Here is a 25,800-nt window from a genome sequence, read left to right on the forward strand (position 1 = left end):
GCCTGTAGCGGTGCATGGGATTCTTCTGTCCTAAGTGCAGGACTCTGCACTTGTCCTTGTTGAACCTCATCAGATTTCTTTTGGCTCAATCCCGCATGCTGGCACCCAGGCAGTGTGAAGGAGGAAGCACGGGGGCTCAGAGCCCCACATCCGACTCTGAGCTCCTGTGCTTCCTCCTTCACACTGCCTGGGTGCCAGCACGCAGGTCCTGAGAGCACAGACGGGACAAGCTCCCTGTCGCAATCCGTGTTCCTGGCCACCAGGGGGCCATTTGCCCTGATATTCTATGATTTTATCTGCTGGCTATGGGTGTCCAGAGTGTGAGCCTGAGCAGCAGAGCATTTAAGGCACCCCGAGTTACAGGGCAGGCGGTGACACAACCCCTCACCCCCAGAACGTGACCGAGCATAAGGGCCTCAGTCTATGTAGCGGTTGCGGAGAAAGTTCAGGGGGACAACACAGGGCCGAGGGATCTTTATTCCAGAAGACACGGACAGAGCAAGCTGCAGTGGCTGGCGGCTACAGCTGAACACCTTCACGGGGGCAATCGGATATGCAATGGGCCCCAGGAGGCTAGGGCCAAGCTGACTCGGGCGCCTGGTGGGATGAAGGGGTGTGGGAGGCAGTGCTGGCAGAGGACACTCATGCCAGGCAATGCTCCTGGCACTGGTCCATCCCGCTAGGCCAGAGCCATGCCCTTCCACGGTCTGTGTGAACCACTGCAGACACTTGTCCCTACTAACTCAGCCCAGCTCCCTGCGGTTCCATGCTCTGCCTTATCCCTGCAGTTCATTCCTAGCGTGCATCCCATGGGAATGCCTCCGGCAGCCCCCTCATCCGGTCCTGGTAGATCCTGTCGAAGGCCTCGCTCTGTGCCACCGTGAAATGGTTCTTCCAGTCCCCACAGATGCCTGTGAAATCGGGAGAGGCATCAACTCAGGATTTGCACCGTGGCCATTGAGGGGGTTGGGTCAGCGTGTCTCTCCCCTCACCCTGTGCGTCAAGGGGAGCTTGCTCACAGAAGGAGGAGCTGAGCCCACCCAGCTCTCAGCAAGCACTCCTGGCTCTGCTCCCTGGCTCCCCACAGATGGGGTCAACCTTGTTGGGCTGGCTCACAGCAGCAACCCTCACTGTCACTACTGGGGGGCCCAGACTCGCCATACCCAGCAGCTTGGGGGGCAGTGCCCCAGGGCACCCATCTCCTCACCCTTCCTCAGGAACGTGCCCTTGTCCTGATCCATTATGTCCCTGGGGAGCAGCGTCGAGTTGCACATCTTGTTCTCTTTCATGGCCCTGAAGGAGGCGTTCTCCACCACCGAGTTGATAGCTCCATCATCCAGCTCCTGCTCCAGGAACTGGCAAAGTCGTTGCACGCTGCCCCTCAGGTCCTGGGGGGAAAACAACAGCCTCAGTAACCATGGCACGGCTTGGCGGAGCCCCCCGTGCTGCCCTGCCCTGGGCAGGTGGTGCATAGGGTTGTCAATCCTCCCGATTTTGCCGGGAGTCTCCCGGAATTGGGCTCTATCTCCCGGAGGCTACGGAAGCCAATCCAGGAGATTTTAGGCCACTAAAAGTCCGGCGGTGCAGTGGGGTAAGGCAGTCTCCCTGCCTGCCCTGGCCCCACACCACTCCCAGAAGCAGCGACATGTCCCTGCACCCACAGGGGAGGGGCGGGTAATGGGGTCTCCACGTACTGCCTGTGCCCTGAGCGCCAACTCTGTAGCTCCCATTGGTCGGGAACTACACCAATGGGAGCTGTGGAGGTGGTGCCTGCAGAGTGCAGAGCCCCCTGCCTCCCCAATGGGCCGCAGGGACATGCTGGCTGCTTCCGGGAGCAGCACAGGCCAGGGCAGGCAGGGAGCCTGCTTTGCCCCACTGCCCCCCAACCGGGAGCCACCTGAGGTAAGTGCCGCCTGGCCGGACCCTGCACTCTGCATCCCCTCCTGCACCCCTACCCTCTGTCCCAATCTGGAGCCCCCTCCTGCACCCACCTCCCTCCCAGAGCCCATACTCCTCCCCCCCCACCGCAACCCTCTCCCCCAGCCCTGAGCCCCCTCCAGCACCCAAATTCCCTCCCAGAGCTTGCACCCTGCATCCCCTCCTGCACCCCAGCGCTCTGCCCCAGGCACGCCTGGACCTCCCCTCACACTCTGAACCCCTTGGCCCAAGCCCAGAGCCCTCACCCTCACCCCCTCCCCCACTCTAACCCCCTGACTCCTGATTTACATCATGATGAAGTAGGGGAATCAGCCTCATTGACTCCAGTTCAGTTACTCCTGATTTACCCCAGCCAGGGAGCTCGCTGATTGACTCCAGTGGATCCACGGCCAGTCTACAACAGAGGGGATGTGGCTGGGTCACTTTACCTGCTGCAGCTCCTCATAAGTGATGAAGAAGAAATTCTCTTTGCCCTTCATTTCCATCCAGCCTCTGACATGATCAAACCAGGACCCGTGGGGCACTGCAGGGGCAGAGAGCAGAGCAGCCTGTGAGTGTCAGCCAGAGAGTCAGCACAGAGGGGACTCTCATGTGGGCAGGGAATGCTCCTGCCAGGCAGAAGACACCCCAATGGAGACTCCTAGAAACGTGGGGCTGGATGGACCCTCAAGAGGTCATCACGTCCATCCCTCTGCGGCAAGGCAGAGCCGAGTCACCCTAGATCAGCCCTGGCAGGGGTTTGTTCAACTTGTTCTTGGAAACCTCCAGTGATGGAATCTCACAACCTCCCTAGGTCACCTGTTCCAGAGCTGAGCTACCCTTAAGAACATAAGAATGGCCATACTGGGTCACACCAAAGGTCCATCCAACCCAGTATCCTGTCTGCCAACAGTGGCCAATGCCCGGTGCCCCAGAGGGAGTGAACCTAACAGGTAATGATCAAGTGATCTCTCTTCTGCCATCCATCTTCATCCTCTGACGAACAGAGGCTAGGGACACCATTCCTTACCCATCCTGGCTAATAGCCATTTATGGACTTAACCTCCATGAATTTTTCTAGTTCTCTTTTAAACCCTGTTATAGTCCTCGCCTTCACAACCTCCTCAGGCAAGGAGTTCCACAGGATGACTGTGCGCTGTGTGAAGAAGAACTTCCTTTTATTTGTTTTAAACCTGCTGCCCATTCATTTCATTTGGTGGCCCCTAGTTCTTATATTATGGGAACAAGTAAATAACCTTTCCTTATTCACTTTCTACAAACACTCTTGGAAAGTTTGTTCTACTATCTAACCTACATCTCCCTTGTCCTCCCCTGGGTGAACATGGAGAACAATTAATCCCCATCCTCTTTACAGCAACCTTTCCCGTATTTGCAGACTGTTCTCCGGTCCCACTCAGCTCCCTCCTCTCTGGACTAAAAACGCCCTAGTCTTCCAACCTCTCCTCATAGGTCAGGGTTGCCAAACCTCTTAGAAGTTTTGTTGCTCTTCTCTGGCCTCTCCCCAGCTTCTCCCTGTCTTTCCTGAAGAGACAGTCCCCCAGTTGAGGCCTCATCAGTGCCTAGAGTGGGGCAATGTCCTGGCAGACCAACACTTTTGTTAACACCCCCCAGAACAATAGCAGCCTTTTGTGCAGCTGTCCCATTGCTGACTTACGTTGAATGTGCGAGCCACTCTAACCCACAGATCCTTTGCAGTAGTGCCACCCCCTAGCCGGTTATTCCCCACTATGTAGCTGTGCGGTTAGTTTGACATGGGTGATGGACTCACTGCTCGCGTCACCCTAATGGGATGAGACTAAAGAGCCCCAATTCCATGACCCCCATGCCCTGGGACACAAGTAGAGACCCCCCAGGGATTGGCTAGGGACAGGTGCTGGGACTGGAGAGCTCGGGTGAATACCTCCACCCCCGATACACACACACCACTGCCCAAGGCTGCAGAGTGATGGGATTGTGGAGTCAGTGGGATGGTAATGTGGGGCAGACTGCATCTGTGGCTGGCCAGGCTTGGATCAGGTATTGCACCTCCCATGTCCCGAGACGTCCCAGGCCCTGAAGCCGCACTCACCATCCCCATTAAGAAAGTCCCCCAGGAACTGCTCGAAGGACTCGGGGTCCTCGTATGAGCTGCACATCTTGGAGAAATAGAAATAGGAGACCAGGACGTCCTTGGGATTGCGGAGTGTGTAGATCACCTGGAGGGGAGCGCAGGCAGGGGTCAGACCAAGTCATAGGCTGAGGGGCGAAGGGTAGGGACTGGTACAGGAAATGCTGTTCTGCTATTATCTCTCCTACAGGTCAGGGAGCCCCTGAAGTGCTCTGCAGAGCAGAGCTGCCAGCATCACTCTCCCGGTCTGACTGTCCGTGGGTGTCCAGCCATTGGCCCCAGAGCCAGGTAAACACCCGTAGCTCCATGGGGGCAGGGTTAAAGCACTTGGAATTCAGGGACAAGCTTAAGACTGTCCTTTGCTGCACATGCCCCAAACCCTACTCTCTATGTGTGACACTCTGTGCCCCACAGAGACACTCTGTACCCATATGCACCATGGTGATAGGATTAGGATAGGTTTTGTACAAAGCATGCCTTGTGGGGTGTCATTCTAAAAGTCTTAATCTGTTGAACATTAATATCCTGTTAAATGTTATGTGCTATGATTGTCTGTGAAGTTATGAAGTTTGGCTACATATGTGCTACTGAAACATGTTGTGAGGTTGGGGACACCCACCAGCAGCATTTGAGGTAGAACAATAAAAAGGCCAAACAACGCTGATGGCCTATTGAGGCAATACCCAATATATTACCGCAGGGACTGGGTAGAATAGAAACCTCTCAGAGATAGCACCACACAATGGGAACTGTTTGACCCAGGTCACAGCAAAACAGCTTTCCAGCAAGTTGGAGGAAGATATAAAAGGGGGAAGTGACATCATGACTGAACCTCGCTCTCCCTGCAACCCAACAGCTGAGAATACTAGAGGAAAAGACTGAATTGGGGGGCACGTGCTGGTGCCAGGCAGGAAAGAAGAAAGCCCTGTCTGTGTAGGAAACATCAGCAAATTGCTTGGTCTATGTAACAGGGTGAGACACAGCTGGATTCAAATCCTATTTAGTGTATTAGGCTTAGATTGTTTTATTTCTTATGGTAACTATCTTTGATCTGTTTGCTATCACTTATAATCACTTCAAATCTATCTTTCTGTGGTTAATAAATCGATTTTATATTTTTTATCTAAAACAGCGTGGTTTAAGTGACGTGCTCGGGGAAAAATCTCAGCTCAGTTAACAACGGCTTTGTGCATATTCCGCTCCACATCGAGGGAGGGGGCAGACTGGATAAGAACTAATAGACTGTTCACGTTTTTGACCAAGATCCTAGGCAGGGGAGTACTTTGGCTGAAGCCTCTCTATTGTTGGCTGGTAGAGCATTCATGAGCACAGCCGGGTGTGGCCACTGCCTGTGGATGTTGCTGAGTGCAAGCTTGGAGGGCTTTGCAGCTTGCCACAACATCACCATGTGAGAGGGAACCCAGACTGGTAAAACAGAGGGCTCAGCAGTACTCCAGTACCAGGTGGCACCCTGTGGAGGACCCGTCACACTATGGATCTGCACCTTAGCCTCTGCCACCCTGGCTCTGCATCATAACCTGACTCTCCCACCCACCCCCCAGCTCTGTACTGTAACCCCCACCTTGGCCCTGGAGCCAAAGAAGGATGTGGGGAAGAGGTGGATGGGGAGGTGGCAGGTCAGCAGGCGGGGTCGGGGGTAGCTCAGTGCAGACTCCAGCCCCAGGCGGGTAGTGAACCAGGGCACGCGGGTGGAGTTGAGGACGGTTCGGTTCCAGGCTGGGTCCCCGCCGCTGCGGATCAGGCTCAAGATCTCGGTCATCCACACTGTGCCTGGGGGACAGGGGGCTCTGTCACAGGTGCCTTGCGGGATGTGGAGCTGTCTCTGGGCACAGCGTGCCTCCCTGGGCCAGTGGGGCCCACAGGGCTGAGCCCCACCACCGCTTCTATAGCCATCCCAGCCTTCTCCTATAGCCCTCCCCTATAGCCATCCTCCCCTATAGACATCCAAGCCTCATCATCCCATCCCAGCCCTCCCTGCCGTCCTCCCCTAGAGCCATCTCAGCCTTCTCCTATAGCCCTCCCCTATAGCCATCCTCCCCTATAGGCATCCAAGCCTCATCATACCATCCCCTATAGCCATCCCAGCCCTCCCTGCCGTCCTCCCCTAGAGCCATCTCAGCCTTCTCCTATAGCCCTCCCCACCGTCCTCCCCATAGCCATGCAAGCCTCCTCACCCCATCCCCTATAGCCACCTCAGTGCCCCCTAGCCATTTCCAACCCCCTAATAGACACCCCAGACACACCCAGCCCTCCCCATGCCCCACATAATGGGGTTCCAGGATAACAGGGCCCTCTCCCACCACCCTGAGCTGGGATGATCCCCCGTCCATGCCGGCAGTGCCCTACCTGATTTGGGGTAGGTGACATTGAAGACATCATCGTCCTGCACCTGGAACTCCTGGTGGGCGAAGCGCAGGCTCCGCTCAGAGTTATACGCAGGGGGGAATTTGATGCCCTGGTACGTGATGTTCTCCACTGCCATTGCCTGGCCTCGCAGAGCCTGAGATGACCAGCCCTGCAGGGAGACGCAGGAGCCTATCACCATGCACAAGGGCCTGCATCTATCTGACTGCAGATCTACCTCCCGCCCAGCGCTGTGCAACCCGCCAATGGGCATTGGGCCTGTGTCTACCTAACTCCCGCTTCACTGCCTGGGCAGCGCTGGTATGCAGCCCCATAGTGGGGCTGCACCCAATCCCTGTAGGCAGGGGTTAAAAGCAGCCCTGGAGAGGGCTGCAGCTAGCAAAAGGAGTGAAAGCAGCTGAGGGAGTAGCTGATCACTGGTGTGGCCAGCCCAGTCAGGCCACAGCTGGCCCTATAAAGGGGCTGTGAGCCAGGCACTAGAGGAGTCTGACTCTGGCCCTGGAGTGGGAAGGGTTAGCTGCCTGGGAGCAAGGTACAGGTGCTCCCTGACTTATGCAAACATTCTGTAAGTGGAATTTTGTGTAAGTTGGGAATGTCTACCCGGCAATTACACCAAAAAAAGAAAGGGAAAAGAAAAAGAAAAAGCTTATGGAACTTTTTCCGTAAGTCAGGTTTGCATAACCAGGGAGTGTCTGTACCTGAAGCAGAGCAGTGCTGGGGAAAGGCAAGGGGAGCTCCAGCCTGATAAAATCCCAGGCTGCAGGCGTTGTTTCAAGGCCCACAAAGGTACTGGGGCTGCAGAGGGGCAGCCCAGATAAAGGCAGAGGCAGCAGATCCAACCCCCTTGCCGATGATGAGTGGCCATTACAGACTGCAGTCTGCCCCAGGGAGCGGGGGCTAGATGATGACTGGCAGTAGCCACTAAGGCGAGGTGGAGATAGGGAGTTGGGGGTTCCCCTGGGAGGGGAGACCCAGAGTGTGGGGGTACTGCTGGGGCAGAACCCTGAGGTAAAGGGCACCGGGGTCTGTGAGGAACACGGGGCCTAAGGCAGGTGAGACACCAGCCAGAAGGAGGCGCTTCAGAGCTGGGCAAGAGCTAATTCCTAGATGACCAGCAGGAGGCGCTGCACTGGTGAGTCATCACTTTGCTACAAATTCCCATGGGCATCTCCTACCCATCCCTGAGTGTGCCTCACCACTGCAGTGGGTGCCCCATGCACATCTCCCTGCTGGCCCCCCCTCCCCCTGGTTACCCTCTGCCCCGTCCCCTTCCTGCTGGGCCCCCCTCCCCCAGGCATCCCCTGCCCTGCCCCTCCCCAGAGATGAGCTTTCCCTGTCACAGGGATTAATGGCTCACTGCATTGGGGAGTGCTTGCTCCAGCCCTGCCAGCCCCCTGGTTATAGCCTCCCTTCCCCCGCAAGCCATGTACCCACCTGCCCAGATCGCTCTGCCTGGGGGTACGGGAGGCAGCAGTCAGAGTGTGAGGTCCCTGGGAGCTCAGGGGATCGACCTCCGCCAGGGAAGAGAGGCCAGACCAGGAGCTCTCTCTGCAGCACCCCAAGCCCTGGCCTGGCACAGCTCTTGGAGATGTGGGGACGAAGGTCTGCCACGGGGAGGGATCAGGGAGCCAGGCCCTGCCCAGCCCCCGAGGCCAATGATTTCCAGGAGAGACAAAGTCCAGGTGGTCAGCCCCTTCCGGAGCAAGAGGTGGAGACACCCACAGGGACAGAGTCCCCACCCCGTTCTCAGCCTATGCACCACAGCCTGCCCACTAAACCAGCTGAGGGGGGGGGGGTGGGCAGGGGGCTGGAGAGATAGAAGGGGTGTGTGGGGAGAGAGAGATAAGATGGAGCGGAGGGACACAGTCAGCGGGAGACGGCAATAGACAGGCAAATGTAGACAGGAGCTGCTGTGGCTGTGGCTGTGGTGGAGGGCTGGGCTGCTGTTCCCATTCAGAGCCAGCAGGAAGGGCCCGGAGAAGATGGGCACACTCACACCTGCATGTGTGCTCAAAGGGGTTTCCATGGTGATTCTTCTCAGGGGACTCGGCAGGACATCCCAGACCACACTGAACGGGTTATTGTTGTTACAGTGAGCGACCACAGATTGGTTACCCCTGTAACCCTCCTTGGCCCTGGGACATGCCTGTATCGACACAGCCGGCCCCCCTCTCTCAGGTCCCTTTATGCTGCCAGAGGCACTGAGTGTCACCAAGAAGCGGCCCTGGGTGTCCGGTGCTAAATTAGGAACCCGTCACTTGCTCCCCGGCTGGGGTGAGTCTGGGAGAAGCAGGGGAGGATCCGGATGCTGCAGAGGCAGGGACGAGCCAGGCATGGCACAAGCAGGTGGCCATGCCAAGCTGGAGAGCAGTGAGGCCCGGTGGGGCCCAGACACCTCTACCCCACTCTCGTCTACACCAATCCTCCTAGTGGGGGTTCGCTGCCCGTTTCAGGACAGCTGTCTGCAGCCATAGGGCAGGGTGAGAGGGGCTAAGGGCTGGATTTTCAAGGGTATTTGGGTGGCCAGAGATGCAGATAGGTGCCTTGCGAGATTTTCAAAAGCACCTTGGCACAACTGGGCACCGCTCTGCATCTTCAGGTGCCTAAAAATCAGGCCCAAGGTGCTTTGCTTTGTTTGTGTAGGGTCTGTGTGTAGGGTCTTGGCCACATGCAGGTGTGAGTGTGCACACGTCCAGCACCTGGCACCACAGGCACACAACTGCTAGTGCTACTGCCAAGTAAGTATTAAATAACAATAAATGAGCCTTGCTCAAAGGGTGGAATCGGGAGCCCTGGCCTATCCCTGAGCACGAAGGCTCCTCCAAGTGTGGAGGAGACAGAGAAAAAGGGGACCCCTGGCTGTGAGCAGTGGTCGATTAGCCTCTGGACCAATGGGGCCCCCGGAAAAAATCCGCCAACAAGCAGTGGAAGCCTGGAGCCCTGACCACCTGGCAGGCAGGGCAGGGGAAGCCCCACACCCCGACCCCGCTCTGCAGTAGCAGACCAGGGCAGGGGAAGCCTCCCCCCGGCCCCAGTGGCTCCCAACCCCATCAGAAGCCACGGGGTGGGTGAAAGCCCCCACTTTTGGCTCCCTACCCATCCCCAGCGGAAGCCGGAGGGTGGCAGGGCAAGCCCCCACGCCCGACCCACTCTCTGGCAAAAACGCCAAGCAGGCGAAGCGGGAGAAGTTCCAGCTCCCTGCCCCTGGTCCCCAGCAGAAGCGCAGGGGGTAGCAGCGGAAGGCCCAGCACCCAGACCCCCACTACAGGAGCTCTCACTCCCTGCTGCGGCCCGAGCCGTGGTGCAGGGACAGAGTGTCTCTGGTCTTGGGGCCACAGTGGAGGGGGTGGGGCAGAAAGGAGCAAAAGGGGTTGCAAGGCTGCAGTGGGAGGGGGTGGAATGGGGGCCAGTGTTCCCTCTAATTGTTCCCACACGTGTGGAATGAAGATTGTTACGTGCACACGTCACCTCCATATTGGTGCACATAACAAAATTCATGTGGCGGGGCCTGGGCTGAGGGGTTTGGAGTGTGGGAGGGGGCACAGGGCTGGGGCAAGGGGTTGGGATGCAGTTGGGGGGGGGTAAGGGCTCCAGCTGGGGGTGTGGGCTCTGGGGTGCGGCTGAGGATGAGGGGTTTAGGGCGTAGGCTGCCCCGGTGCTGCAGCAGGGAGAAAGGATCCCCCCAGCTCTCTCTCCCCTCAGCAGCACCTGTGCTGGGGTGGGAGAGGCACCTCTCCCTGCTGCGGCAGGTCCAGGCTGGGGCTGGGTTGTGGCCGGGGGAGGGGCACATCTTCCCACTGTGGCAGGTCCAGGGATGGGGAAGAGGCATCTTTCCCCATCACAGCCCTGAGCACCCGTGCGACATTTAATAGGCTGCTGTGCGGCCAAGCAGCTTAGAGGGAATTTAGGGGGGGACCCTGGGTGGAACAGGGGCGGGCCTGAGGAAGGGACAGAAAAGGGGCATACCTTTTTGGGTATGGGTAGGATCAGAGGCGGAAGGGGCTGAACTTGGGAAGGGCCGCAGGCAGAAGGGGTTGGGAGGGGCCCCACTTGCTCTGGCCTAGGGCCCCAGGGAAACTTCATCCGCCTCTGGCTGTGGGGGCCAGGATCTCCGGAAGGGCTGAGCACAGAAGGAGCCCTGTGCATAAAGCCATACCTGCGGGTGCTGAGCCCTTCTGGAGATCCGGGTCTCTCTCTCGCCAGTTCTGCTCCGCCACCAGCGAACTTGGCTGGCCATGCCCAGGGACCTGTCCGGAGCCCCAAGGATGAGCTCGCTGCTGCGTCTGGAGCACGGCCATCCCCCAGGTTCCGGTCCATCCCACCGCCCGCCTCCCAGCTCCTTGGGAGAACCGGCCCCTGGAGACACTTAGTACAATGCTGGTGATGGGGAACCTCTGCCTCCCTGCAGCCGGAGTCTGGGCATCATCAGAAGCCACTGCCAAAAGTCACGCTTCTTACAGCGAGGAAACGAGCACCAGCGACACAGCTCGGCCCCCAGCACAGCCAGGGATGAACTTGGCAAGGGAGGGAGGCTGAACAGTTGTTTCACCAGGCACCCAAAGGTGCAGTGTCCAGCCCGGATTGTCCCAGTGTTGTGCAGAGGAAGCATGTTTCTGTGTGAAATGCTCCAGGAAGTGCAGCGGGTGGGGTCTTTAAACAGCCTTGTTATTGTTTAATTCTGCTGTTGGCAGCTGTGCAGGAAGCCAGGGGAGGTGCCCGAAAAGCAAGGACTTCACCTAGAATCTACTCAGCCCAGAGCAGCAAACCACAGTGCATGCAATAGAGCAGCATTGCACTACAACCCCCGCACTCCCTGGCATAGACTCAGCTATGTCTGCACACCTCTGTCAGCGTCCTTAATGCTGTAAGGGGCAGGGGTGTAGCTATGGCGGCAGAGCAATGCCCTCTGTCAGCTCACACTGCATCTCCACTGGCGTGTGTTGCCGGCTTAGCTATACCATCCAAGGCTGGGTAGTGGAGACAAGCCCTCCGATTGTAAGCAGGGAGGATATGCTCCCCCAGCCTACAGAGCCCCTGCTGCTGGGGCTAGTGAGTCCCGGATGCTGGGATCCCCGGAGGGACGTAGGTGCTTTGACGCTGAGGGTTGCAATGCCGGCCTTTTAGGTGCCTAGAAAATCACAGGCACACACTGCGATTCCCAAAGGCTAGTCAGCCATTTTCCAGTAATAGTGTGCTGGGACACTTTTGTATTTCTATGTCTGATTTTGTAAGTAAGTAGTTTTTAAGTGAGGGGTACACAAGACAAATCAGACTCCTGAAAGGGGTATAGTAGTCTGGAAAGATTGAGAGACACTGGCTTAGAGCCCCTCCTCCCCCCTTTGTGCCTTCCCCAAGTGCAGAATCACTGAGGGTCAAGGCATGGAGCCAGGCTGCCCTTCACCCAAGAAACCTGCCTCCACCGGACCCCATAAGCGCGTGTCCACCAGCAAAGCCCCTCTGCATTCCCTAGCTGCTGGATCAGGCCCTTCCCCCTTTGTGACAGCCCAGTCGCTGGGGTGTGGGACATTCCCAAGCCCTTTCCCCAGTGCTCAGCTGTCTTGCCGCGCCCCAGGGTGGGCAGATGCCTTGTCAGAGCTTCTCCTCTCAGCGGGCTGCCGATGGCTCCTGCCACAAATAACCCAGCCAGGCAGAGGAGCCGCTACAGCCATTAAAGGAGCCCCCCAGAGAGAGATAGTGCTGGGCACAGAGGCCTGGCAGTCTGGTTGATGTTTAAAGGTCTCTCTCTCCTTCAGCTTGATTTTCCCACGAGGGCAGGACTTTTCTACCCATCTGCATGCCTGGCAAGCTGCAGAGGTGGCAGGGTCGCCCCCACCACAGCCAGCTTGGAAGTGCCGCCAGGCCAGGGAGAGGGGTGCGGGTGTCACTGGATTCTTTAGAATGCGTTGGTCTGACTGGTGCCTATTTGACTCCGCTGCCCTGCAAACAGCTGGGAGATGTGATCGCTTTGTTAAAGACCCAGCGCCCTGCCTTGCAAGTATGGGCTGGGTCAGCTCACTGTCCCCTCCTCGGACTCTCCCAGCCCACTGTTCCAGCAACAGCAGGACAGACGAGTCCTGAGACCAGGGCTGACAAGGCGTGGTGGGGAAGCTGGTACAAATTACCAGGGCCCGGCGGTCCGGAAGGGAGCCCGGGGCCCAGCATCCCCAGCTTCGTCGGCCCTGTTTAGCCGGTCTGCCCTTGCTGGGGGGCCTGAAATTTTTTTTTTCACCGGGGTCCAAACCTACTCTCGGCGACCCTGCTTGAGACGCCTGTTATTTCTAAGGTTAAAAAATAAGGAAGGACACCTCCCTCCCCCCCCCCACCTTATAACACAGCAACAAAACCCTGGCAGGCTCCTGGAGGAACAGCCCTGCAGGAGAAAGTGAAAATCATTCCCTTTATTTTTAACCCAACTTTAAAGAGGCAGCAGATGTTTCTCTTTGTAGGTCTCCTGGAAGCCTTGTCTCTCCCCAGGGGCTCGCAGGCCAAGGGGCATTCTGGGCCACAACCAAATGAAGGGCGACCGGCTTTACACAGAGATTGGCTGCCTCTCGTCTTCAGTCCCCAGCTGTCGGGGCAGGGATCGCCCGGTGCTGTTCCCAGAACAGACTGGATGGTTACAATAGGCCTTTGGGCCTCACAATTTAGTGATCTGGCTGGGCAAAGACAGCCAGAACTGGTGACTAGGGATCTCTGTTTGGGGCCGCCTCACCCCACAGACGGCCACGGCCACAAAGCCGAGCTCACCTCAGCTCTCCTGCGAGTATGTCCCCAGGCAGCTGTGAGGATGCCTCCCAGCCTGGGTAGACAGACATGCACTAGCACGATAAATACAGCAGTGCAGCCCCTGAGTCCTGGGCAGTGGCTCAGGCTACATACCCAGTGGTGGCTGGCTCCTCCTGCAGCACAGGTCTCTGTGGCCACACTGTGGGTAACTCAAGCAGAGCTAGCACTGTGCACTTGGGCTGGGAAAGAGAGTCACTGTTTACTGGCATTCCCACCCACAGCCCCGTTGTCTGTCCCTCTAGGTCATTTCTCTGTGTCCTCCAGGTCGGCTGTGTGGGCAGCGTAGGATGGGCTGTGGTCTCCCTGCTTGATCTGCACTTTAATGACGGACTTCTTCTGGTTGGACATGGTGGCCTTCACCTGGATCTCCTGGTTGGTCACCATCAGCTTGCCATCCTTGGCATCAGTGAGCCTCACTTTCTGGAAGGACTCGCACATATAGGGAGGGTTGTGGCTGTACATGTAGTGGTAGAGGCGATCCATGCTGTGGAAGTGCTTCCTGCCAGTGAAGAGCTCGAGGGCAAACTCGATGTCATAGAGCAAGCGGTCGAAGGGGTTGGAGAACATGATGGCCAGGGTGAAGACGTCGGACTCATAGCTCAGCACCCCGACGCTCCCGCGGGCCGTGTATCTTGTTTTTACAAACAGGAAGCATTCCGAGGAGCCGGGGCGGATCAGGGGCACAGGGTCTATCATGGCCCAGCCACTGAAACAGTAAGTCCTGAAGGAAAAACACCACGGGGTTCCTTCATTACACAACATCCCGAACAATAATTAATAACTGCGTCCCAGCAGCAGGGGAATCCTGAGCCTAGGGGCTGGGATGGGTCACAACCCAGCCGCTCTTCTGCAGAGGGGACACACAGGTCGCTGGACAAGAGAGCACAGCCCCACCTCGGCCAGCCCCCAGTGCACAAGATGGTACCAATTCCTATCTGGTAAAATGTTATGTGGTCATGCACAATATGTTGTTAACTACAGTTTAGAGGCCATACACAGTCAGACAGACATATGATACAGTTGCATAGGAGCGTGTGTATGTGTGTGTATATGTGGAGATGGTGAACTAAATACACCGAACACCTTTACAATTAATCACACGCCTATCGCCATGTCACCTGCCCCCAGTCCATCTCCCTGGGACTTATTCTCCAACCTCCCAAGTGGCTTCCAACAGCTGTTCCCTCTCAAATCAACTGGCTGGGGAAATGTTTTGCCACGCCCTGAAAAAATTTGTTTTTTCCCCTAAAATACCCTCAGCCGTAGTCCTGGACACACAAAATATCCTGGCTTGAAGGTCCAATACACTCTTGTGCCCCTGCAGGGATAGAAACTTCAAATTTAACCCAGATTTGTGGTGACCCAATGGGACATATGGCACTGACCTAATATACAGGAATGGATGGATGCGGTGTATGGGGATGGATAGAAGACAGACAGACAGATATTCAGTAGCAGACACATACCCCACGCCCTGGCACATCTGTATAGACACCAGCCGCAGGATGACTTGGGAAGCCGCGTGGAGGGGGCTGTGGGAACCTGCTTACCGGGGGTACTCGAGGGTCACATCTCTGGTGTTGTTGGTTATCTGGATGCCCACACACCGGCCTGCAGCCGCGTCCTGAACCAGCCTTTCAACGTTGCTCATCTCGCAGCAATGAGGGATTGTTCAGCAGCAGCTCCCGCAGAGCACCACCAGCTCCTCTTTGGGCAGAGCCGACTCACTGCCCTCCCAGGCCCTGGCCTAGCACCAGGTCCAGCGCTGGCTGCGTGTGCTTCCTGCTAGCTGAGGTGGAGACCACGTTTTGCCTGTGGGGGCAGGGCTGTGAACAGGCAGGATGTGAGGGGGCAGGAAGTGTGGGTGGAGGCTAATCTGCAAAAGGAAATCCTGGCTAATCAATCTCGGGGAGAGCCAACACAATGGTTGGGGAGGCTCATTGCCAGTTCTCGACAATCAGTTTGTCCTGCTCCTTACAGGGATCTACATGACCTGTACCAGTGCAGGACGGGGGCCTGGGGCACCTCTGCTGTCAGCTGAATGGGCAGGCGTGGGCACACAAAGCCAACCCAGTGCTGGAGGGGCACAGAGAACGGGATGGCCGTACCAGGATCCTGTGTGCAGAAAAGGGCAAGAATGGTCCAGGAGCTGGAAAAGCTCTCGTACAAAGACAGCTTGGAGAGCCAGGGATTGTTACCTTAGATGGGATGGAGGAGAGAGGACAGGAAAGTAGATCCATAAATAATGAAGGGTCAGCAGAGAGAAGATTGGGTCTCCCTGTCTCATCACAGAGGAAGCGGACTATCAATGCCACTAAAAGGTGGGAAATTCAAAACCGAGAAAAGGAAATATTTTATCACATGACATGCAATTTGCCAGTGGAACTCACTGCCACAGGAAGTCATTGAGGCCAAGAATTTAGCAAAACGAAGTTAGAGGAAGTGTCACTCAGTGGCTAGCACATTGGACAGGAACTCAGGAGTCCTAGGCTGTGCTCCCGGCTCTGCCACTGGCCAGCTGGGTGACCTTGGGAGAGTCATTTTGCCGCTCTGTTCCTCAGTTTCCTCCTCTGTGCAATGGCAAAACTATCCCTCTGTCCATCCCCATATACACCTCTCTACCCATCTGCCCACCCCTCCCCATACTGATTCATCTAGAGTCCATCCCTGTAACAAGGCACAGTGGCTCAGCTCTCCACGTGGGCGGTGGGGAGGATAACTTGGCCCCTCTCTCACCAGGTGCTGTGAGGCTGTAACTCACTGTGGGACCCTGAGGTGGAGCAGTCCGGGGCCCTGTGAAGCAGCAGCAGCTGTGCGGACAGTTTATCTGCATGTATCATTTTTGTATCTGAAGCTGGGGATATTGACCATGTCTCTGTATTTCAAATGTGCAGCATTAGGTAAGGCCAAACAATGTTAGTGGCTTATTGAGGAAATGCAGACACAAGCATAAGGATTATCCCAGGAACTGCGTGCAACAGAAACCTCTCAGAGATAGCTCGACACAAGGGGAACTGTTTGACTCTTGGGAAAGCCAAGGCAACTTGTGCCTTAAGAATCTGCCAGCCTGTTTATCACTCAGGATGAGAATTTGCTAATTTGTATTTTACCTATCTAGTGTGTTAAACTCAGTTTGTGGCTTTTGTTTATTTCTAAGGTAATCTGTTTTGATCCATTTGCTATCCCTTTAACCACTTAAAATCTATCGGTAGTAGGAAGAGGGTCTGAAACGTAAGGCCATGTATCAGAGGCCTGGTATGGGGCCTGAGGCCTAGGCTAAAGTAATCAAAATCTTGTTGATACTAAGCAAAGGTAAATTGAGAGCAAGAGGCAGGCCCTGCTCACAGAATTTGGCAAGCACAGGGCTGATATTGCAAAAAACCATACTCCTAAGAGGTGCTAGGCACGAAGCACTCACACAAGCACATTCCAGAAAGGTGGTACCAGAACACCCCGATAAACACATTCCCCAAAGATAACAGGAACATGCTGACCCATCTTAAGGATAAGGTCAGGATAACAGCATGATGAATAGAGATGTTTTGATCAAAACTACAGGTACAACTACAAGGCAATGGGTGGCATCCTGGTACATCAAGGGTGATACGTAACTTGTTCCTATTGGGGTATAAAGATGTATCTCAGAGGAAGTGTCTTTGTCCAGCCAAGGAGGCAGTGGAAAGTCCTGCCAGTGACTGAGCTGCGTCCATTGTCATGGGCATACATGTGCTAGTGTATCTGTAGACATCGACCCGGAGAGCTAGGACTGTGCTTTGCTGACAATAAACCTGACCAAGCACCTTAACAGATTTTGTGGTCATTGGGCGGCTTGCTCAAGATCTGCTGTGCCAGCTATCTGCGCAGAGCTGGGACAGCGCGCGCGCACACGCGCACACACACACACACACACACACACACACACACACACACACAGCCAAACATCTGACAAAACTACCTTTTGTAGTTGTTAAACTTATTTTGTTTATTATTAAACCCAGTTTATGTAATTTCTAACTGTGGGGGCAAGAAGTCGTGCACATCTCTCTTCGCGCTGAGGAAGGGGGCAGATTTTTATGAGCTTGCACTATGCAAGACAGTATTATTTTGGGTTTATCTCCCAAAAGGGGTGTGCATGTGAGTGCTGGGGGAGTCCTCCCACACTCAGCTGACTTCAGTCTGTGTCTGCAGCTGGGTGTGGCCCTACCTGTGTGTGTGTGCTGCAAGAGGCCAGAGACCCTAATTCAGCAAAGCAGGGAGAGGGAACCCAGGCTGGTCGAGCAGGAGAGTCTCAGTGAAATCCCAGTACATCAAGTGGCATCCCAGAAGGAAGGTCTAACCCATCACAGTGGCGCAGCGAGCAGGGTGGCAGCGTGCTTCCAGGTGTGGGAGAGGCAGAGTCAGGCCCTTGCCTAACTGAAAGCCACAGGTCCCCAGGGCCGGGGGCAGAAGGGATGTTTTCAATGTCTGAGGACATTATCCCAAGTATTAGCTGTCAGGAATTTGCAGCTAAGTGAAAGATTGATCCTCCCTAGAGAGCATAAGGAAGTGTGTCCTAGAGGGAACTCCAGGAAGTGGGGGGGGGAGTTTTTCGAAGAGAACGGGAAACTGTATAGGGAGGATCCCACGAGAAGGAATAGTTGGTTGTACCAGCCAGCACTGGGGGGAATTAATGCTGCGGGTAACTTGGGGGTTCAGAGGACTTATGGCAAGCTAAGGAGGAATTTCTACTGGCCAAGAATACAGACTGATGTGAGAGATTATTGCAGGTCTTGTGTGGTATGTCAGTAGAGGAAAACACCTGTAGGCCCCCAGAGGGCTCCCCTGCTTCATAGAATCATAGAATATCAGGGTTGGAAGGGACCTCAGGAGGTCATCTAGTCCAACCCCCTGCTCAAAGCAGGACCAATCCCCAGCCAACCCCCTATCTTCCCTTACCTGTCATACAGGAGGCATTCCTGAGGCTGGCAATGGACATTGTGGGTCCAATGCTGTGCCCCACTCAAAGAGGCCACAAGTATATCTTAGTGGTGGTGGATTTTGCCACTAGATATCCTGAGGCAGACGCTCTGTCCAATATAGAAGCTGAGACAGTGGCAAGTGCTCACTATATTCAGCAGAGTTGGCTTCCCTAAGGAAATTTTGTCTGATCGGGGGGCAAACTTTATGTCGCAGTTGTTCAACGAGCTATGGAAGGTGTGTGGCGTGAAACAACTTAAGACTGCCCCTATCACCCCCCAGGCCAGTAGGTTGGTGGAAAGGTTCAATGGGACCCTAAAATCCATGCTGGGGATGTATACCAAGAAAAGGAGCCAGAGTTGGGATAAACTATTACCGTTCCTGCTGTATGCCTACAGCGAGGTACCCCAGGAGTCCAGGGGCTTTTCTCCATTTGACCTTCTGTATGGGAGGAAAGTGAGGAGATCTCTTGATCTCATCAGGGATACCTGACAAGGATGCAACATGGTGAGGGAAGAACCCGTCACTGAGTATGTCCAGAGGTTCAGGAGGGAGTTGAAAGACATGATGGAGATTGTCCAAAACAACCTCCAAGACAGTCAGGCCAAGCAAAAGGCATGGAATGATAAAAATACTTGTAAACACACTTTTGACATAGAGATTTGGTCATGGTACTCGGCCCTGCCAAAAAGTTCAAGATGCAAAACTCCTGGGAGGGGCCCTTTGGAATGGTGGAAGTGGCAAATGAGGACACTTATAAAGTTAAAAAGCCCCTGGATGGTGCGGTACCCCAACTGGTACATGTAAACAAACTCAAGGCCTATCACAGTAGAGTGGCCGGGGTAAACATGATCTGTTGTGTCGAAGAGGCACACCCACTTACTGATCTGATGGCTGAATGCCAAGAAAAGAGGCCACAGTTGGGATGAGTTATTGCCATTCCTGCTATATGTTTACAGGGAGGTACCCCAAGAGTCCACGGGGTTTTCTCCATTTGACCTTCTATATGGAAGAAAAGTGAGGGGACCCCTCGATCTCATTAAGGACACCTGGGAAGGGTGCCATGAGGTGAGGGAAGAACCAGTGACTCAGTATGTTCAGAGGTTCAGGAGGGAGGTAAAGGACATGATGGAAATGGTCCAAAACAACCTCCAAGCCAGTCGGGCCAAACAAAAGGTGTGGTGTGATAAAAATACTGGTAAATGCAATTTTGGCAGAGGAGACTTGGTGATGGTACCCAACCCTGCGACAGGGTTCACCATGCCAAACTCCTAGGAGGGGCCCTGCGAGGTGGTAGAAGTGGCACATGAGGACACGTATCAAGTTAAAAAGCCCTGCAATGATACAGTTCCCCAACTAGTACATATGAACTGGCTCAAAGCCTACCCTAGTAGAGAGGCTGGAGTAAACACGATCTGTGGTGCCAGAGGGGAAACTGAGGCACACCCACTCACTGATTAGATGAAAGAATGACTAGATGGGTCAACTCTGGAAAGTATGGACATCTGTAATGAATTAACACCAGTTGAAAGGCAGGGAGGTATTGTAAGTGATGCAAGGGTAAAGCAAGATATTTTCCAACCAGCCAGGGAAAACGCACTTGCTGTCGCATAGAATCCTCACAAAAGGGACACAGTCCCCCCACCCTTTCCCAGGCCTTGCAGACCCATTGGTAAGGTGAAAGATCAAATTCATACAGAAACACAAAATGTGTTGGGCCTGGGAGTAATTAAAAATCTGACCGCTCGTGGGCATCCCCTGTGGTCTTGGTCCCCAAAAGGGATGGCACTGTAAGATTTTGTATGGACTATAGAAAACCTAATGCTGTTACTGTAACAGAGCATACCCCATGCCAAGAACTGATGATATGCTGGATTTGCTGAACCAAGCCAAATACCTCAGTACTTTTGATTTAACTAGAGTTACTGGCGGATCCCTCTGGAGGAAAAGGCACAACAGAAATCTGCTTTTGTCACTGATATAGGGCTCTGTGAATTCACAATGATACCTTTTGGTTTGGTAAATGCTGGTGCAACCTTCCAGCGATTAGCCAACAAAGTGTTAAGTGTTTTCCAGAACTGTGCAAGGGCATACATAGATAACATCGCTGTATTCAGCAGCACCTGGGACCACAAGGAGCACCTGGGGTTCTGCTGTGAGAACTCAAGGAGGTTGGTCTAACCGTAAAACCCTCCAAGTGCAAGATAGGAGCAGCCAAAGTCCCTTATCTAGGACATTAGGTCGGGGGACAGGGGCAAATATCCTCCGACCCTCTTAAGGTGGAAGCCATTGTCAAGTGTCCTGCGCCCCAAATGAAGGTCCAGTTCTTCATAGGCTTGGCAAACTATTACAGGCATGTGGAAGTAGAGAAAAGGATAAAGGGAATTTGAATGCAGATATCTTAGTTTCTAGAAATAGAGCAAGAGTCTAACACTAGCATTAATAATGCAAGATTTCAGGCAGGGCCTGGGCAAGTGGAAAACAAGTGGAAAATAACTGTAAGACATGCTGTTTTTCGACCTTGAGTTAGATAAGAATGGAACACAGACTGTAGCAGGAACTGCTGAGAAAAGTAAGATATCAGAAGGAATAGGTATAAACGAGATGCGGCTGTTGATCATTATTGTCTGTAATAAAAGGTATACCGGTAAATGCTTGCCCTAATTGTTTATCTAATGGAGACCTGCCTCCGGTGGGGGAGACCTGCCCATGTGCACTCTCCCATACATATTGCAATTGCTCGAAATAAAGCTGCCTCTGGCTTGTTGCTTCAAACTCAGAGTGAGGACTTTGTTTTCCTCCACAGGAGGTTTGCGGGGGAGTTCAGCAATATTGTATCCCCAATCACAGACTTATCTAAAAAGCACCAACCTACTCAGGTGATTGGTCAGAGGCATGCCAGAAGGGTTTTGATAAGGTAAAGGCACTCTTGTCTGTCTTGTCTACTGGCCAGCCCTGACTTTGATAAGATTTTTGAATTGTGCACCGATGCATCTGACTCTGGGTTGGGTGCTGTACTGATACAAACAGGGGAGGACAGCAAGAAGCACCCCATTGCCTTCCTAAGCAAAAAGCTGTCCCCTGCTGAACAGAATTACTCTGTTACGATTTATTTAATCGTGTGATTAATCGAGGTTTATTTTTTTAATCACTTAACAGCCCTAATTTCCATAAAGAACATGGGGTGTAATGTCACAGTAGGGCTGGCAAGCGATTAAAATAATGAATCATGAATAATTGTGTGATTAAGTGCACTGTTAATAATAGAATACCATTTATTTAAATATTTGTGGATGTTTTCTACATTTGCAAATATATTGATTTCAATTACAACACAGAATACAAAGTGTACAGTGCTCACTTTAAATTTATTTTTGATTACCAGTATTTGCATTGTAAAAAAAATAGTATTTTTCAATTCATCTAATATAAGTACTGTAGTGCAATCTCTTTATCATGAAAGCTGAATTTACAAATGTAGAATTATGTACAAAAAACCCCTGCATTCAAAAATAAAACTATGTAAAATTTTAGAGCTTGCAAGTCTACCCAGTCCTACTTCTTGTTCAGCCAATCACTCAGACAAACAAGTTTGTTTACATTTGCAGGAGATAACACTGCCCGTGTCTTGTTTACAATGTTACCTGAAAGTGAGAACAAGCATTCACATGGCACTGTTGTAGGCAGCATTGTAAGATATTTATGTGCCAAATGTGCTAAAGATTCATATGTTCCTTCATGCTTCAACCACCATTCCAGGCGACATCCATTCATGTTGATTACATTTCAGGGTTCTTTGAATATAGAATGTCTATTTGGAACAGGGGTAATATGAAAAAATATATTTAAAAAACCCACTAACTATTTTGAGCATCAAGCAGCAGAAACCATCTCTAAACCCATAATTCATGGCATTGAGGGCTAGCTATTAAAAAAACCAAACAGTATATTATGCAAAACTTCACTAAGGTGTTTAACCAAACACAAGCAAAACTTAATACATTAATTGCAACAAATAATAAAAAAAGAAAGGAAAATCGGGAAAGTAAAGAAATTATTTGTACTGCTTATGGAAGTTATGTGTGAACTACCACAACCAATCACATCTATTATCCAAAGGGAGCCCCAATACCAGGATGAAGTTGAAACTTTCCTACCAGTTTTTAACGTGCATATTAATCTAATTACTTTAAATTAAACACATTACTAGATAGGAAAGACACAGACTTTATCCAGATTAGCAATGACCTGCACAAAGCAAAACAGCCTCATCTACGATGGGAATCTTGGCATATTGATTTCCCCACACTTGGATAGAAGCTGCATTTAAGGCGTCCCTTGTGTTACAAAATGAATTTTAGCTGTGTTAATTATGTAACGCTGCTTACACCGTTTGTTAAAACACTTTAAAACACATTTAAAGGCCCTCACCACTGCTTCATATATTAATTTGGCAAACATGTCCCTTGACTATAACAATCAAGGTGACAACTGGGGCTTGTTGACTAATATATGGTGGCTAGCATAGACACATAGATATAGGTTGCTAATTTATATAATCTGCACTATATATGTGTGTATGTGTATGTATTAAGCACGAGTAACATTAAGCACAAATATTATAACAGTGATATAGCCTAAATTGGCCTGAACCATAATCTTGTTCACTTATGCTAAGTATCCCATAACACAGGGGCAGGCAAACTTTTTGGCCTGAGGGCCGCATCCGGTTTCCAAAATTGTATGGAGGGCCGGTTAGGGGAGGCTGTGCCTCCCCAAACAGCCAGGCGTGGCCCGCCCCACACCCCCTATCCAACCCTCCCCTTGCTTCTCGCCCCCTGACCCCCCCCAGGGACTCATGCTTCATCGACCGCACCCCTCGCTCCCTGTCCCCTGACGGCCCCTCCGGGATGCCTGCCCTATCCAACCTTCCCTGTTCCCTGTCCCCTGACAGCCCCCAGACCTCCCGCTGCCCCATCCAACCCTCCCTCTCCTTCCTGACTGCACCCTTCCAGGATCCCTGCCCCATCCAACCACCCCTTCTCCCTGTCCACTCACCACCCATGGAATTCCGTCCCCTGACTGCCCCCCACCACCCCATCCAACCCCCTCTCTCCTTCCTATCTGCCCCCCTGGAACCTCTGCCCCCATTCAACCCTCCTGTTCCCTGCCTTGTGACTGCCCTGACCCCTATCCACATCCCCACACCCTGACCACTATCCCGAACTCCCTGCTCTCTATCCAACCCCCTCGCTCTGTGTCCCCTTACCGCGCTGCCTGGAGCACTGGTGGCGCTACAGCTGCGCTGCCCAGAACGGCAGGAGAGGCAGCTGCGCCACCCGGCTGGAGTCAGCCATGCCATCGTGGGGCTGTGCTGCCCCAGAAGCTCGCAGCCCCACCGCCCAGAGCATTGCGTCGGCGGCGGGGCGAGCTGAGGCTGTGGGGGAGGGGGAACGGCAGGGAAGGGTCTGGGGGCGAGCCTCCTGGGGCAGGAGCTCAGGGACGGATGTGGCCCGCGGGCCATAGTTTGCCCACCTGTGCCATAACACCATGTGTTTCCTGAAGTAAATATTTGGCATAAGCAGACAAGAAACTTGTCAAAATCAAGATATATTCATTCTATCTCTTAGTAGAAGCTAGGGGAGCTTCCTTCCCAGACCAGTATCTGGAATGCTGGTATCCACAACAAAGACAAGGAACAGAGGGGTAGCTGTGTTAGTCTGGGTCTGTAAAAGCAGCAAAGAATCCTGTGGCACCTTATAGACTATGTCTGTTAGTCTATAAGGTGCCACAGGATTCTTTGCTGCTTTTAAAGACAAGGAAGGACCAGAAGACAAGTTAGGTTGCTGGAACAAACCGTTGGGTTAGATTTTAGTGACGTTAAAGAGAAGTGTAACTTATAAAATCATCCTATAACTACACCTTGTTGTCAGTTAGGTGTGTGTGTTCTCTCCATATGCTGTCCCAGCCCAGCGCAGATAGATGGTTCCGCAGACCTCGAGAGCACTGCCCAGAAAGACCCCAGACTCTGGTGACAAAGGTACTCGGTCAGGTTTATTGTGCTCAAGACACAATCCTAGCACTACATAGGCACTACAGGCGCGCTAACACGAGTGCCCTGTGGCAAGGGATGACTCAGTAAGCCGCAGGAAATTCTGTTTTCCCCCAGGCTGCACAAAGGGTTAAGGCGAGGTACCCCAATATTTATAGACTGAGACAAACAAATCTCATACCACCTTACGAGTTTCATGACATCTGCTTGTTTCGTCCCCTGGTATCGTGCTCCGGGTGTCTCTGGCATAATATCTCTGTTTACTACTTCTAGCAGACCATCTTTTCTGGTGGTAGGCCAGGATGTCCCTGGGCTAATCATCTGGAGTGTGTCTCACACGTACCCAATATCGGTTGCTTCTTAGGAGGGCCTGTGTTTTAGCCACACTAGCAATACTTTTGCCAAAGTCATATGATGAACTTGTAAACATCTACTTCAATACATGGCCTAACTTTGGCTCCCAGTCTCTGGTTCAGGGCTGAGATTTGCACCAGGCCCAGCGCTCTCTTTGTCCTACACACAATGTGTAACTTTGGGAGCGCACCTTCTGTGTAAGGTGAATGTAACAACTCTGCACAAGATGGTTTATTGGAGACTGGTATTGTATTTCACCTCTTCCCGGGACTATATTCTGATTGGCTTTTAGCAATACACTGAACTGATATTGGTAATTTGGTCTCTTGAATATATTTCAAAACAAAAAAGTTTGACCAAGCAATTGACTGTACAATTTATCAACAATGAGTATCAGAAGCTGGCCCTAAGAAACTCATACAAAATGCTATTAGCCTTCTTGGCAACGAGGGCACACTGTTGTATGCAAATTGTATGCTGATGATGACTTTCAGTGCTCCTATTTCATCAGCTAATAACGCACAGAAAATTAGAGTTTGGGGCATTTCAGATTCACTAATGGAAATCTAAAATAGTTTCAGTGTGTGTTTGTGTGTGTGTGTGTGTGTGTGTGTGGCGGTGGGCGGGGGGGAACGGTTTAAAAAAATCCCAGAGCTCCCTTCCACACTCTGAAACCTTTGCCCTCTGCCCAGCCCAGAGCCCCCCTCCCACACTCTGAACCCCTCACTCCTGGGCCCCCCTCCAGAGCCCACACCCCCAGCCCAGAGCCCTCCCACACCCTACCCCCGCCCCAGCCCAGAGCCCCCTCTCACACCCTGAAACCCTCATTTTTGCCCCACCCTGGAACCTACCCCCCCAATCTCTGCCCAAATCCCACACCCCCTCCCGCAAACCAACCCCCTGCGCCACCCCTGAGCCCTTTCCCACATTCCATGATAACAGTTTTCAAGTACATAAAAGGTTGTTACAATGATGCGGGAGAAAAATTGTTCATCTTAACCTCCGAGGATAGGACAAGAGGCAATGGGCTTGAACTACAGCAAGGGCGGTTTTGGTTGGACATTAGAAAAAACCTCTTGTCAGTGTGGTTAAGCACTGGAATAAATTGCCTAGGGAGGTTGTGGAATCTCCATCATTGGGGATTTTTAAGAGCAGGCTGGACAAACACCTGTCAGGGATGGTCTAGATAATACTTAATCCTGCCTTGAGTGCAGGGGACTGG

The 25,800-nt window shown here is 53.0% G+C and overlaps 1 protein-coding gene across 1 annotated transcript; it reads right to left on the minus strand.

Moving 5' to 3' along the window:
- Positions 1 to 459: 459 nt before the first annotated feature.
- Positions 460 to 8,105, minus strand: LOC123350256 (sulfotransferase 2B1-like). The gene is made up of 7 exons (XM_044988745.1): positions 7,865 to 8,105; positions 6,413 to 6,581; positions 5,628 to 5,836; positions 4,007 to 4,133; positions 2,367 to 2,461; positions 1,208 to 1,388; positions 460 to 911 (listed from the first exon to the last, which is right to left on the minus strand). Exons 2-7 carry the CDS (start codon positions 6,546 to 6,548, stop codon positions 796 to 798), a joined length of 864 nt encoding a protein of 287 aa, XP_044844680.1. The 5' UTR covers positions 6,549 to 6,581; positions 7,865 to 8,105; the 3' UTR covers positions 460 to 795.
- Positions 8,106 to 25,800: the final 17,695 nt, after the last annotated feature.

Source organism: Mauremys mutica, chromosome 15, assembly GCF_020497125.1.
Source record: "Mauremys mutica isolate MM-2020 ecotype Southern chromosome 15, ASM2049712v1, whole genome shotgun sequence".
NCBI lineage: Eukaryota > Metazoa > Chordata > Testudines > Geoemydidae > Mauremys > Mauremys mutica.